This window comes from Strigops habroptila, chromosome 2 (genome assembly GCF_004027225.2).
Source record: "Strigops habroptila isolate Jane chromosome 2, bStrHab1.2.pri, whole genome shotgun sequence".
Taxonomy (NCBI): Eukaryota; Metazoa; Chordata; class Aves; order Psittaciformes; family Psittacidae; genus Strigops; species Strigops habroptila.
Genome location: NC_044278.2, coordinates 43469147 through 43484212, shown reverse-complemented (window position 1 = coordinate 43484212; position 15066 = coordinate 43469147). Strand labels below are relative to the sequence as shown.

Sequence of the window (15066 nt, the reverse complement as noted above, 5' to 3'; positions counted from 1 at the left end):
AGGTAGAAGCTGTCCATGGATGGGGAGTGAGCGGTAGCTGGCTGCCAGTGGAGTGGTGGGCCACACAGCACCCCACAGACCTGCTCTTCTCAGCCAGGATGCACCTTCTTCCCATCCCAGGGTGTTCACACCTTCCTGCTGCTCCAGTGCCAGGGACAACTGGTCAGTTCAGGGCATCGCTCTGAATTGTCTTGAGTCTCCAGCCGCATCTAAGCCTCTTTGCTCCTTTAAACTTTCCTGATCTACCCTGCCCCTACCCTCCTCAGAGACTTACCACCCCACTGCACCTCTGCTCTGCCATGAACCTTCCTCTTCATACTTTGCCCGTGGCCCCCTGGCACCAAGGCTATGCATTATTTCCCTCCTTGTCCCCATCATTCCAATTTCCCCTTGGAAGATGCCTGCCCTGGCAGGGATGGCAACCCTTGCATTGACGAGGCATCAGCTCAGACACCACTCTGAAGGCAAAAAGACTCCAGGGAACAGAGGACAGATGGCAGCCCTATCAGCCAGCGAATGATCCCGGTGTCTTTAGTAGCAACTAAAAGTAGCAACTCGCTTTACACATTGTCCCAGGCTGTGGAATAAAATACTCTTCAGTAATGAGGATACAGCATCCAAAGCAGATGTTCGTAGCATGAGCTAATAGGAATGGAAGAGCTTGATTCTTATCAAATAAAGCCTCCCTTATAAAAATCCGGAATTTATTTGTTATTAAAACACAAACAAGCTTTCTTAACTTGACAAAAGTATTGGCTTTTTCATTGTGGTTTTTTTTTGTTTTGTTTTTTTTAATCCAACTGGGTTTATTAGACCTCAGCTTTAGTTTACCTCCACTTGTTTTCATGTTCCTTCCTCTTGAAGAATCTACTTTAATACCCAGCACCAGAAATAACATCTTTTGAGTGCTAAATTCCTTTCCCTAGCTTCAGGGCAAGATTTCAACTTGTCATTACTGAGCATCTTGTATGTTTTCTAGAGATGCTACCAGAAAGTCCATGAAGTTTCCGGGGAACTCACAGTTATGCTTGTACCCATTGCTGGTACCCACTGTAGAGTCTGGCTTCATATACACAAAACAAATGCCCACTCAAGTGGGCATTAGACTCAAGTTAGAACTTGGGTCTAATTCTGCCACCATTATTCAGGTTGAGCAGTGCTCTACTTCAGGAGTTGTCCTATTTAATTAAACAAGTACAAAAAGCATATTATTAGACATACTTGAACTATTTACTGGCAGTATTTACAATTTGTAGTGCTGTAGCAGCTACACCTGCCAGTCGAATTCTGGGGAGTTTTGGTTTTGACAATGTGCCATGACAGAAAGGCAACATCATCTGTGAACTTGCAGGCTGAGGTGCTGATCTGGGAGGTGTGTATGCCCAGAATTATCTGCTGGGGCTCTCCATCCATGTCCACAGATATGTGGAGAATGAATATTTAAGCAAATATATAGTCTATACAGATGGGTTCAGGCTTGTACTTCAGTTGTAAACTCATCACTGTTCTTATTATTTTTTTTCAATATAGAATTTTACTGTGTACTTACTTTTACATATACAACCTAATAAATTGAGATTTATCTAACAAGGACATGTATATTTTTATATATATATTTAAACACAGTATTTTTTAATGTACTATATGGACCAGAGTAATTATAAAATATGAGTTAGGACCTAATTCTGCAGTTCAGCATCTCTGCAGAAGCCTGTCCCATATGCTTTACACAAAAGGCCTGACTCATGCAGGTGTGACAGGAAAATGAGGGCCACTAAACCGAAACATGAAAACAGCCAAAAGACATTGGTTAAGGCATTTTGGATTTGGCTGAGACACTGTAGTTTAAGAAGGTCAGCATGAAAAGTCATTCAGCTCTCCTTTTGACTGCTTACCCTAGAAGGAGAGAACAATAATAAAATCGGGCAGTAATAAATTTAGAGCACATACATTAAAAAATACTTTTATGTAGCACATGTCCTGACTATAGAATTCACTGCTGTAATAGGTCATCAAGTTAAATACCATGGCCGGATAATTTTATCATCACTCATACTGAGCCAAATCCTCCCTACCATAGCCAAGCCAACACTCTTTAGTGAGGCTGAAACAAGAACTAAGCAAAAAGGTGGGACTTACCCCAGTGTTTATGAGATGGTTACGCTCTATGAGAAGAACAAGGTAATTAGATCCCATCTCAAAACATCATCTGTTTACTGAAGCAGGAGTGTAAGCTCCTTTTTACCATTCCATAATTTGCTAGAACCACTATAAAGGAAATTTAAAAGTAATAGTTATTGACCACTGGGACACTACTGGGTCACAGATGCTTTACTGACAAACACACTTCAGCTACAGGTCACCTTGGCAAGCTATAGGGATCCTAGTGCATGCCATAAACATGAACTACAGGACTTCAGACATACACACTGAGAACTTACTTCCCCTCTCCTCACCCATGAAGAACTCCTCAGCACAGTGAGAATTACACAATGGTGTTATAAATTATATGCTAGGTTTCAGTTTGATCTTGGGTATGCACTTCTAAACCTTTCAAACTACTGGTTTCTAATTAAAATTGTGACATGCTCTTTCAACAACAATAACCCAGCATGTAAGGGTTCCGCATACCTTTCAAACCTTTCATAGGGAAAAAAGTCAGCCTTAATTTGCAAGTGAGGTTTATTGTTTCAGTGTCTTCACGTAACACAACCTCTTTAGAAGCAGACTGCATCGTAGTCAGTGTGCTGGCAGGAATGTGACACAAGAAAGTGTGTAAGCCCCAGTTTTCAGTAAAAAGAAGTTTCTTCTCAAGGATGAATACAACCTTTATAGTGAAATCTAACTAATGCTGTTAGGGAGGCTCCTCCTGGGTCTCCAAGGAGAGATGTTACCAACTCTGTGAGTGCCTTGCTGGCCCTCATCATCACTGGTACTTCAGCCCCACATACCGAAACCGGAGAGCTTCTGTCGCTGCCCGTGCCATACAAAGGGATTCCTTTGCTGTTGCCACTTCGGGGCTGAGGGAATCCTCTTTTTTCCTCACGTACAGATATTAAATGTCAGCGTCAGCAGCTGGCATTCAGCAGCCGACAGCGTCACAGGGAACATCTTGATGGCCGTCGCCTCAGCCTTGGCAGGGGAAGCAGGGTGAATGCAAATGCAGGCAAAGCTGTGCACTGGCCAACTCCCTAGCGGGAAAACACCCTTCAACGGTATTTATCCTCCGCCCGGAGCTCGGGGAGGGGGCCGCTGCCTCTTCAGAGAAGAGGCTCCTAGGGTGGGTGCTTGAAAAGCCATACTAGGAGGGATCGCTCTGCGCTTGGGAGGGACTCCTACAAGAAAATATTCTGGCTCAGAATCTGTGGGAATTGCTCCCTCGGGGTAGCCTGCAGGATGATGCAGCCGGGGGGGGGGGCACACAACGAGATGAACAGCTCCAGCAATGACGGTCCGCTGCAGGGACGGTGGATTTACAGACCCGCAGCCACCACACTGTAGTGGTGTAACTCGGGGGATACCCAGGGCAAAGCAGCCAGCCCCTTGCGGTGCCCTCTCCCTGCGGAGGCTGCCCAGTGCCCACTCCGATTCCGCTGGGTGGCCTCACTCCAGCTGCCCCGTTACTGCGTCCCCGGGGTGAGGCAGGCCAAATAACAAGGTGCACATCACCTCCTCTCCCTCTCCTCAGACCCCGGCCAAAGGCCGGTACCCCATCGGTGCTACCCGCCGCCACGGCCCCACGGAGGCGTTCCGCGGCACCGTCCGCCACATCACATGAAAAGCCCGTTTCTCAGTCAGCCTTTACTCAAACGAATTAAAATAAATATATAAATAAATAGATACATAAATAAATAAATAACTTTTCCCGCCCACGCAGCGATGCTTTTTTGAAGGGAAAAACCTCCCAAAACCAGCCAACAAACCCCGAACCCGGTGCGGTGCCTCTGGCCCCGCTGACCGCAGGCACCCACCGCTGCCCCCGCCTCGGCGGGAGCAGGTGCTCGGCGCTGCCGCCGCCCCGGTCCCGTCCCGGTCCCCCCCACCACCGGCGGCACCTTGCGAGTCATCCCTCCCTTCCCCCCCGCTCTCCCGCCCAGGGCGGCCGTCGGGTGTCGCTTCCCATTTCACTTGGAGATATTTTCGGGTGGCAGGAGCCGCCTCGTCATTTCCGCCAGGAGAAAAAGACACCGGCGCGGCAGCCGCGGCCGCGGAGAGCCGCGGGAGCCGCCGGGCAAGGCACAGCCGAGCCGAGAGGAGCCAGCCCTCTGACCCGCCGCCGCCCGGGATCCGAGCTCTCGGCGTGGCCGGGAGCCGCCGCCGCTGCCCGCGGGTCCACGGGGGCGGGAGGCGTCGGAGCGTACCACCGCCTCTTCCCCCTTCCTCCTCCTCCTCCCCCTCCCCGCCGAGCCGGCAACATGAACTGAAATCCCCAGAGAAGCACAGAGGCGGCGAGCGAGCGAGCGGAGCAGAGCGCAGCGGAGGCAAGCGGGGATTTAGCGGAGCTCTCCTCCTCCTGCCGCCGCCGCCGCGGCTCCGGGCAGCGCGGTCCCGCCGCTCCGCACAGCCTCGCCCCTCGCCCGGAGAGCGGCGGCCGCCCGCGCCCTGCGCCCCCGAGCTCCCCATGGCCCTCATCATGGAGCCCGTCAGTAAGTGGTCGCCGAGCCAAGTCGTCGACTGGATGAAAGGTGAGGAGCGGTGCCGAGGGTCCCATCACCGCACCCCCCCCCTCCATCCCCGCAGGTGCGGAGAGCTCTGTGGCTTCCTCCGCGCGGGGGTCCCACCTCCCCGCTCCGCCGCCTCCCCCTGCGGTTTGGCTGGGGGAGAAAGAGGGCGAGGGGGCCGGGGACTGCCCCGGGGCGCAGGGTCGCGCTATCCCTCCGTCCCCGGCCGCAGTGGGAGGAGGGCGGCTGCTGACACTCTGCGGCCCATAAAGCCGAGGGGGCATAATGGACGGACATGGGTCAGACTGTTACCGGGGGAGCCCGGGATGCTCCCCCCTCGGGCGGCGGCCCCGGTGCGGCGATGGGCCTCCCCCCGCCAGCAGCGCGGGGATGCGAGGAGCGCGCCCGGCTGCCCCCGGCAGATGCGCTGTGAAATGACTTGCGAAATAAAAGTTTAACCTAGCGTGGGGCACTCGCCCGTGTGGGGGGCACGGCTGCAACGGGAGGAGGGGTGGGAGGAGGGGGCTCCGGAGCTGGTGGGGTTGGGGGATCTGTGCGCGCCCTCTGGAGCGCCGGGGATACCCCCCCGTCATCGTCCCCCATCCCCACCTTCCCCCCCCCCGCTGCCGTGAAACCGCCTCGGGGGTCGGAGGGCGCCCAGCCCGCTCCTTCGGCTGGGCTCGGGGCATCCATGCGTGGGGAAGGGAGTTAGCCGTCCCCATCCCCAGGGGCGGCATTTAAAGACCCGTGATTTACATTAGCCTGGAAGAGTCCGCTGGGCAGAGGCGTGTTTATGCTGCTGCTCTGCCCCTCCGCTCCCTCACCTGTCCTCCCCAAATAAAGTCTAATGAGAATAAAATTTGGACTTTCTGGAAATGTTTTCCTGTTGTTCTGTGTGCGCCGACATGGCTTTAACACTGCAATTTCAAAAGGTCTTTCTGTGGTGGTGATTTATGTTTTTTTTTTAAATTACCTTGAAGTTAGGCTGCAGCTGTGTTTTGAATAAATCACCACCTAGGATTATATATCTTTTTATAAAGATAGAATGACCGGATGGGTGCAACTTTTGAACAACTGCTACATTGTGGGAGTTCTTTATAACATGCTGCATGCTACTAATGTGACAATTTCATCATCCTTAAAATTTCAGGCATATAGCATATGTTTTCAGTTATTCAATCCTGGCATTTATAGCTGTCGAGTTATAATTATATTAAGCAACATACATAGTTTTGCTGTTTCTGAAGCATTCTTAATAATAAAAATAGTAATAATAATAGAATAATGTGATAAGAAATCAGGAAATATTAATTAAAAACTTGAAGGAGCTACAGATGATCAGTATTAAAAGCAAACCTCTTTCAACTTCAAAATGTTTTATGACAGCTGTTTAGCTTACAACATTTTTACTTCTGAAAAGAAAAAAAAAAGAAGAATGTTTAGGAGTTTATTTAAATCAATGTCTGACATACCTCCCCCATATTTTGGGAATGCAGAAAAAATTTGCAGATAGTGCATTTCCAAAGCACTTGAAAAATGTAATATATCAAATACTTTTTATAAGTGACAGGTGAAGTACAGTGCATGCTCTGCTTTTGTATTGCACCAGTATAAAATCAGTTATTTAAAAATAACAGGCTGACTAAATGATAACATTAACAATTGTGAGGCTGGATAAAGGTTTGTGGTTAGAAACCCATGACCAACACACAGAGCTGTAAATCTGATTTTAAAAATAATTAAGAGAACTTTACAAAAAAAGCAGTTGTTGCAGTCGTGCCTAGATTTTGGATTACAAAGCTTGCTTTTTAGTGTTTAACCTGTTTACTTTGGTGTGAATCCTCAACTGATTCTCAGGAGTACTTTCATTTTTACCAAGCAAACACGAGTATGTTGCCTCAAGCTTTCATTTCTTCATTTTGTATCCTGAATTGCAGATGAACCTTCATTTAAAGTGAGGTGGAGAGAGATAGAACACCTACATTTTACTAGCACTGTGTGAGGAAAACCACCTTGATAGGTACTGTAGTTGCCAAAATTGAGCCTGGAGATGAGTATGACCAGCCACTGTGGTCAAGTCCAGTTCTGTGTGATGGATTACACATTGCCCAGTTTGATGGGAAGATGTGAATGGATAAGGGCAAGTGATCTTTGCTGCAACAACTTCGTTTTCCTCACTTATCATTCATAGTGTTGCAAACATTGTTATTGAAATCTGGGTGAAAAAATGTTCTTCTGCTGCTTTAAACACATTGTCTCCAAGAAATTACATTTCTGAAAGCCTCAAAAATAGCTTCCTTGTGGTTTAAGAGGTACTCAAGCTTTACATTTTTTCGATGAGTAAAGCATGAACGTATCTTTGTCATGAGAACTTTGGGTTGAGTGCATTAGTGGTCTTTGCATTAGCGGCGGTCAAGTCTGGTTTGCATAAATTACATTAAACTTCAAGATGCAAGAATATTTTGCTGACTTGCTGGGGTTATTTTACAGAATTATCAATGTTGAACTCTTGTTTTAACCTCTTCCTTGAAGTAAGTGCCCTGCTATGTAATATGCCTGCTCAGAGCAGCTCTGTAAAGAGCATTCTTCAAAATAGATTTCAATGTTCAAAGTGAAATCTTTTCTGAAAAAGAAAAATCCTACTGCTTAACGTTGTTTACAGTTATCTGAAAGTAAGGGGAAATGAAACACTTCGGATTTTATTGCTCTCAGTGTGTTTGTGATGGTCTTGGTGGTATGACCTAAACGTTTGCAATAAAAGGCCCCGTCTGGAATTCTTTATTTAGGCAAAAGAGCCATTACCTTAGTGGCATTATGTTAAGGGCAGTGATAAAGCATTGGACCTTATATTAAAAGATGTGAAAAATGGAGACAGGGAAAGCTGTCCTGCTCAAAAGTGTCAGATGAAAACGCCAAGCTCTGGGCTGGCTGGCTGGCTGGGGAGTGGGATCAACACTGTGGGTATTCATGGAATAAATACAGTGTCTCCCATATATTTTCATTTTTTAATTCCTTAATACACATGGTTGGCCTGTGGATCCTTTAATAGCCTGTGGACTTTCAGGCTGCTGAGATACAGACTTGGACCTGGAATTAGTTTTGAAATCAAGCGACTACCTAAATTTTGACCTGTGAAAATGTGTATGATAAGAAGCTGTGGAGCAAAGAACCGGTTAAAACTTCTCAAACCTAAAGGACAAAATGAGCAGAGCCTGTGTCAGCACATGAATTTTTGTATGGTTCAAAACGAACCCACCGACAGAAGATTAATTGTCATGGAGCTGGAAAAAGAGCAGATGGATTAGCTCATCTCTCCCACAGGATGGCATATTGTATGTGGAGGAGAAAATGAATATTTAAATTGATTCAAACTGTGTAGTACTTTGCTTTTCATCTATTTAGTACTAATTTTAAAGGCCCTGCATGGATCAGTGAGCTGAAACTATGTCAATCAAGTTTCTCCTTCATGTAAAGGAGTTCATGGCCATTTTCAGCAGCATGTGTGTTCTATGGAGTCATCATGGGCTGCTGACAGCTTGGTGTAATGGGAGTTATGTGTTATTCGTCAAGGAAATGCAAAAGTTTGTGGGAATGCTCTGAAACAAAAGACTCCTCTGCCTCCCCTTTGGAGGACATGTGTGGATTCCACTGCTGCGTTGCAAGACGTTGACATGTTGCATAGGCGAGCACTGTTGGACGTCATGGCTTCCACTGACTCAGGAAGATAGCTTGTCAGATGTATTTTAGATTTCTGAGGTGCTGAGGAAACTCAAAGACATGCAATTACTTTCCAAACATCAGGATGTTTTAAACTGAGTCTTGTAATTTGACTTCTTTTGTCTGAGGTTATTTATAATGGCTGTTGTTTGATAAGGACTTGCTGCTTTTAACAGTATTCTAGTTTTAATTCAGTACCAATCTCTCAATGGCAGAAGCTGTTCAAAAAGGCAATCCACTTGGAAAAATCGATATTACTTTATCTGACAAAGCTTAAATTTTTTTTTTGTTTGTTGAATGACAGCTCATAGAGCTTATACTAAGCTCATACAGCTTAAACCGTTGTAATGGTAGTCATACTGAAGAAGCTGACATCTGAGACATGGAGTTGCTCTAAGGGCTTCTAATGCTAAGGAGTTTTTACCTCTACAAAGTCTACTCTACCAGCATTTAGAAGGATATAAATATTTAGAAGGACTTGGGAAAGAGAAGGAAAACATGACTGTGCTAGCAAAGAGAAATCGGAGTGCAAAAGTTACCCATTTGGATGGCTGAATATTACATGGATTTAAGAACTGAGTTTCTGTCTGCTCTTCATGTAAAGGAGTTCATGGCCATTTTCAGCAGCATGTGTGTTCTATGGAGTCATCATGGGCTGCTGACAGCTTGGTGTAATGGGAGTTATGTGTTATTCGTCAAGGAAATGCAAAAGTTTGTGGGAATGCTCTGAAACAAAAGACTCTGTTACTTAATGATGATTAAAAAAAAAAAAAAGGAGTTGCCATGGGGATCTTTTCACTCCTGTTCCTGCATGTGCAGAGCCCTAGGACTTGTGTGGCAACACGCAGGTCCCACTGCAGTTCCTGAGCCGTTAGGTACCAACAGGGAAGCTCATCAGTGATGGCACAAGCCCTCTTACAGTGCTTGGATGTGACAGATGGATTTAGGTCTTAAAACAGTAAGGATGGCTCCTGTGTTCAGGGTTACTATCAGACCTACCTCATTTTTTGCCATGGCTTTCTCTGAAGAAGACTGTGTTACGGACAGAGTTTAGGAGAGGGCTTTTTCTGCAGTGTAGGCTGAACTGTATTGCTACACAGGCCTGTGAACATCTACTTCACGGTAGAGAGGAGGTGTGCTTGCACATAAGTATGGGCCTCGTTTGGGCTTTCAGTTTTGTCCATATTTTTAGGTTTTATTTTCAATGGTTTTTGAGTTAAAGGTCCTTTCTTACGCTATTTCCCTTCATATTTCTTTTGGCAGGCCCATTAACAAATGTGACTATTAGAAATAATATGGAAAAGGCTGAGCTGTCTCAGGAAGACAAAAGCTGGATATTTAAGATTATGAAAAATGCCTGGATTCTGAAACTCATTCTTTGTGAAGCTTGTGTAGATGACTGATGAGCTGCAGAATAGTCATCAACTTGAACAGTCATTGCTAAGTGCCATATGTGGAATAGATCAGGTGTTTTACAGTTTGTCAGCATTAGAATTTTTTTTTCTCCCAAGAAAAGCAAACTGAAGTTCTGCAGTATTGGAGGGTGCATGTAGTATTCCATTAGCTTTGAGGCGATGCTATTAAATGGAGTTATGACTTTTACTGTAATGTCTAGAAAGGAAAGTTGTGGAAAAGCCATAGAAAAATGTGAAATAGTGCCATAGCTGGAGCTTAATTTTGATGAACTCGCAAACTTTTTAATTTATAGATAGTTACTCTATTTGTCAGGAAGTAATAAGAATTTTGGTAAGACAAGTTGGGGGTCTTTTTAGAGAGGGGAGTTTGTACAAAGACAGATAGTCAAGAGTCAAACTGTGCTATCCAAACTTTAGTTTTAAGGACTCTGGCTTTAAAACTGTAGTGAAAGCAGTGCTGGGAGATCTCTTTCTTGAGCGTGTTTATTTTTCCTGTGGATCTCTCACTTTTTGCTCGCCCTTCTGACATTAGGCATTTTAGCAGTATCAATGGCCACCACATCAGTCATGGTGATGTGTTTTGTGGCATCTTGGTTTGTGATTAGAAGACCTCTCCTGCCATTGTTTATCAGCAGAAAATGAAACTGCAATTGCAACTGGAATGTGTCAAAGCCTAACAGCCCGGGTGTTGCCATAGCAAAGGCAATGTTACATAAGCAGCCACACTGCAAATAATTCATGTAGCCAAATTTTAAGCATAACATGAGAATTAATTTCTAAATTAATGATCTTTTCATGAGGGAACTTTCCTAGACAAGGTGATCTCACTTGCTACCGAAATTAATGTGCTAGCTGTGAAATAATTTTAACACTGCCCGTTTACACCTTTATTTTGTTTGAACATATTGTTCTGTTTCTGAAACATCTGTTAGTTTAAATATGGCCTCACAATATGTTTTCTCAAGTGGTTTTTTGCAACAGTTCAGCAAAGCTCTATACTCTGATCTTATTCAGATTTATTTGCACACTGCAGTATTAAAGCAAGCAATTTACAAATGCCTTTTCTGGTTAATGGGTGTCAAGAATTTTGCAAAGTGGCAATAGAAATGAGATCACTTTTCAGACGAGAGTTTTGAAATATATATACAGATGCATTTTTAGAATCTTTTCAAGTAATGGTCTTTTAGCTCTCTGACAATAATAAACCAGGCAGTTTTATCTTAAAAAACCCAAACTGGCAAATGGTCTAGCCTTTCTGTCTGATCCTCAGAAGTGCAGATAATCATTTAATCTCAGTAAAGTTACTGTAGTATTTGATTGCACTTGATTTCTCAGAGTCAAGTAGTAATATTTGTTACTGATTTCCAGGAGAATAGGGAAAAGCTGTTTCCTGACAAAATTCTCATGTATAGGCTTGCATTCAAAGGTATGCAACCAGGGGAAAGAGAAATCTCATTCCTCAGGCTTCCATTCTATGCATCTGCTGGTTTGTTTGTTGGTGGTTTTTTGTTAGTTTGTTTTTTTTTCAGGAAGTTACCATTTCCTCATTAAATCATAGAATAATTGTATCCACAATCACCTGTAGCAAGAACTTACCTTCAGCAGGATAACTTAGCTCTAGATTCCTAGATCCAAATAAAACAAAATTGTGCTACCATCATGTTTACTGCTTAATAATTTACTTAATGAAAACTTTAAACCTTCAGTCTAGAAGGTGAATAGTTATCAAGACAAATGCTGTAGAATAAGGGTTCCAAAATATTTTGCTAAAAAAAATTCCAATTCTGGAAGGGCTGTGTTGTGAAATTCTGAAATGCCACATTTTCTTCATTCATCTCTTCCAGCTTTTCAAACGCTCCTGCATTTTCTAAAAAGATGAAGCAGGGAGATGGAGATGAGTTGCATTTTTCCAGAAGAAGAATGTTAGGAGCCCAATATTAGGCCCATATTATAGGGCCTTAAGTCATAATGCAGAGGAAAGCAACTGCCACGTAAACGTACTTGCAGAACTGTCAGGGAGTTTAATTTCTTTTTGTGGGACAGTTGGACCTAACAGGACATTTGCTCTTAAATTTAAAATAGCTGACAGTCCACAAGCAATCATCTGCTGTTCCTCATAAATGCTCCTTTCCTGGAATTGAAGGGCGAAGGGCTGGAAGACTCAGGTCCATTGGTGTGGTGTACCCAGGATCTGGAATACTATATGAGTATCCTCTCATACACATGTTTTACCCTCACGATATTTCGGCATTACCAGAAATCTGGTAGATGAAATGAAATCTTGAGGTTTCCAGTGCAGGCATTTTTCTTATGTAAAGGGTAATCAGCACTGCCTATATCAAGTAATCTTAAAGCAACGGAGGCTCGAAAATCTAGCCCTTTTTGTTCTCCTTATCTGCCAAATAATACTCTATTTGAGAAAATAGCTGTGGATGGGATCTTGTAGGATGCTTAGCATTTCCAGTTTATCCTTGAAGTAGAAATTTAGGGCACTTGGTACCTCAGATGAAGTGCCTAGAACAGTAATTTCAAAGTGTTTGGCCTTACATGATTAACATCTGCTACAGTACCATATGGTGGGAATTTCCAAGTAAACTGTTAATTGAGTGTACAAGAGTAAGCTGTAATTAAACTATATTCAGCTGAAGTGTATTATTTTAATTTAGTGGGGTACAAAGTACTGTACTTTTGTATTATACCTTTTCTGTCGTGTGAAGAGGGCAAAAAGATGATGAAAATTAACTGAGCCTTTAAATCAAAGGTTCGAGTAGCTTTCTAAAATAAATGGTTTAAGGCTCACATCAGCATCAAACATTCACTAATATAAGTGGAACAGGGTCGTTATTCGGTAATGCGGAATTTTAGTTTGTGAATGCTGTGGAGACTTCTCTGCTAGGATTTTACTGGTTTCCTCTGTGGGTGGTCAGTGGATGTGCAGCTGAGGGGTGCAAGCGTGTAAGCCATTTTCATCTAACTTCAGATATCACTAATGGGCCCATGCCTGTGCTGCTTCGTCTAGTAACACCAGCGCAATGAAATCTTCCTGTGCAAGCTGGCCAAACTGATCTGGAAGAGAGTAGGTGGGAGCTAAGGTTGTACATGAGAGGAGGTAATGCTGGCACCTGCTCCTTGGCTGTCTTATATTTGGAAGGATGAACATACCCGTGGATACTGCAGAGCAGCTGGCTGGGTCACCTCTAAAGGGCTGTTGCCTCCTACAGAGGATGACTGTCAGCTTTACAGAACTTTATAATATTACTGTTTTTGTTAAAGTGTAGAATTTAGTTTTAGGTTGGCCAGATCCATCAATTGCCAATAGCTACAGCTATAAATGACTTATTTTAAAATAGATTCTTCCATGGCCTCCCTTCCTTCTCTCTTTCCTTTCCCTCCTGATAATCTTCATGTCCACAAGAAGGTGAAGAAAACCTTCCTCTGCGTAACCAGCCAGGTAAATATAGGTGGGACATGCCAGTGTTTTCTGTGTAATTCACTAGATGGCATTCTTTCCTCTGAGTCAACACCAAAACCGTTCATGGGAATGACAAGAGAACTCTGTGTTTTTAGTGAGATGTCAACCTGAAATCTTGACCAGGTGTGGTTCCTGAAGGCTTGCTGGCATTCTTCATGATAGTGGGAGACTTAACTCTAGCACCCCGGTTAAATTCCATGTTAATAATTAAAATCTTTGTAACTGGATTCCCTTCACTGATATCCATTACTGACATGTGCCTGCCTTACTTACTTCAGTTGCTTTGTAGTTTTATTGGTTGCTTTCACACAGCTGATATGTTGATTTGCAAAGTGCAGTGCCATTCTGGTCCTTCCTTTTTTTTTTTTTTTTTTTTTTTTGTTATTTTCAAGAAATACTGGTGGAGGGACCTGTTGAATGCAAAATAGAAGTTGCTCTCTGGAAAAAGTAACCCATGTATACAATCAACTGTTGTGAATCTACACTTGTCCTGCTTTGTGTACACCTTGTAAACACCAAACAAATAACAGTTTTCTTCTTGATTAGTCTGATTGAAGTGTGGCTGAAGTATGGGGTGAAGTATGCAAAAAATACTTTCTTGAGTGTTCAGCATTGGTTGACTTCTGTCTGGCTTGTTTATTGGTGCTTCATTCTCATGGATAGAACTGTGTGCCATTTGTCTCTATTTCTCTTAAGAGATGAAGCATGTCTCTTTTTGGTAGACTTCGTTTTGTCAGCGCTAATATGAAACAAAACAGCAACAACAACAACAACAACAAAAAAAAACCCAAACCAAAAAAACCCTGTTACTGTGTTTTTATTTTTGTAGTCTGCTTCTGCTTGTGTCCAAAACTTTGTAAGTGCCTGGTGATGAAGTAGCCTTTACTGCTTTTCAAAGAGGTGTTTATTGCCCTTTTCAAATATTGCAGTCTTCAAATATTTTCAAATGAAACTAACTATATATTAGTTTAACCTGGAGTTAAACTAATATATAGTGGAGGCTTATTGTTTCTTAAATTTCTCTTTATGTTTTTTAGTGTAGTCTTGAGTGTTGTATCCCACAAGTCCTCTTGAAAATACCTGCGATCAGTAATTTCGCTGTTGGGCACTGGACTTCAAAATCAGATGTGGTTTTCATTACTTTAGCTGTTATTTTGTTGTATGTTTTAAACCATATAGATCTTAACTATTTAATGCAGTCTGTGGTCAAAAGCCTATTTCTGGAGCCCTGGTAATTGAGTCCAAGAGCACAGTGTAGTGTGTATAATTTGTTACGCTCTGCATGTGGATTTGAGAGAAAGCCTGGAAGTGTAATCATTCCACATAAGAGATTTTGATATAAGTGTCAATCTGAATATTTGAAGGAAGGAGGACAGTTTATCGTTAGAAAAATAAGAAAGTTACATATATGACAGGACTCCCTGAGAGCAAATAGACTTTGTTTTCAAAAGGACTGGATATATCATAGCCTTCAAAGAATTGCTTTAAATGTCTGCTTTAGCAAATTACCTTACTGGCAGAGCATTTGAATGACTGCATGAGTTAGGATGAAACTACCTTTTGCAACTATAGAAAGTGCAAAATAGTGAAATGGCGCATATGCTATCATGGAACTTCTGTATTCCTGAGATTAGCATGTTCCCTTGTGTGGGTTTTCTTTTTTTTTTCCTTTTTTTTTTTCTTCCTGTTTTAATTAAAGGATGGGGATAACTATCTTGGCTTGAATAAGACTGCTGAAGTGTTGTGGCACAGCTAATGCAGGAGTGCTCGCCATCTCCCTGATGGAAATGTCAGTATTTGA

The 15066-nt window shown here is 43.4% G+C and overlaps 1 protein-coding gene across 10 annotated transcripts in view; it reads left to right on the top strand.

The window, feature by feature from the left end:
• Nucleotides 1-3144: 3144 nt before the first annotated feature.
• The window catches only part of CNKSR2 (connector enhancer of kinase suppressor of Ras 2), a 220460-nt gene continuing 208538 nt past the window's right edge, over nucleotides 3145-15066 (top strand). For 3 of the 10 annotated variants that reach the window (XM_030476541.1, XM_030476540.1, XM_030476539.1), the window contains exon 1: nucleotides 4153-4685. In XM_030476541.1, coding sequence (XP_030332401.1) covers nucleotides 4622-4685 — 64 coding nt within the window. In that variant the 5' untranslated portion in view covers nucleotides 4153-4621. Of the gene's footprint in view, nucleotides 3216-4151; nucleotides 4686-15066 lie in introns of those variants that run through there. The other 7 variants (XM_030476533.1, XM_030476531.1, XM_030476535.1 and 4 more) reach the window with 5 other exon arrangements.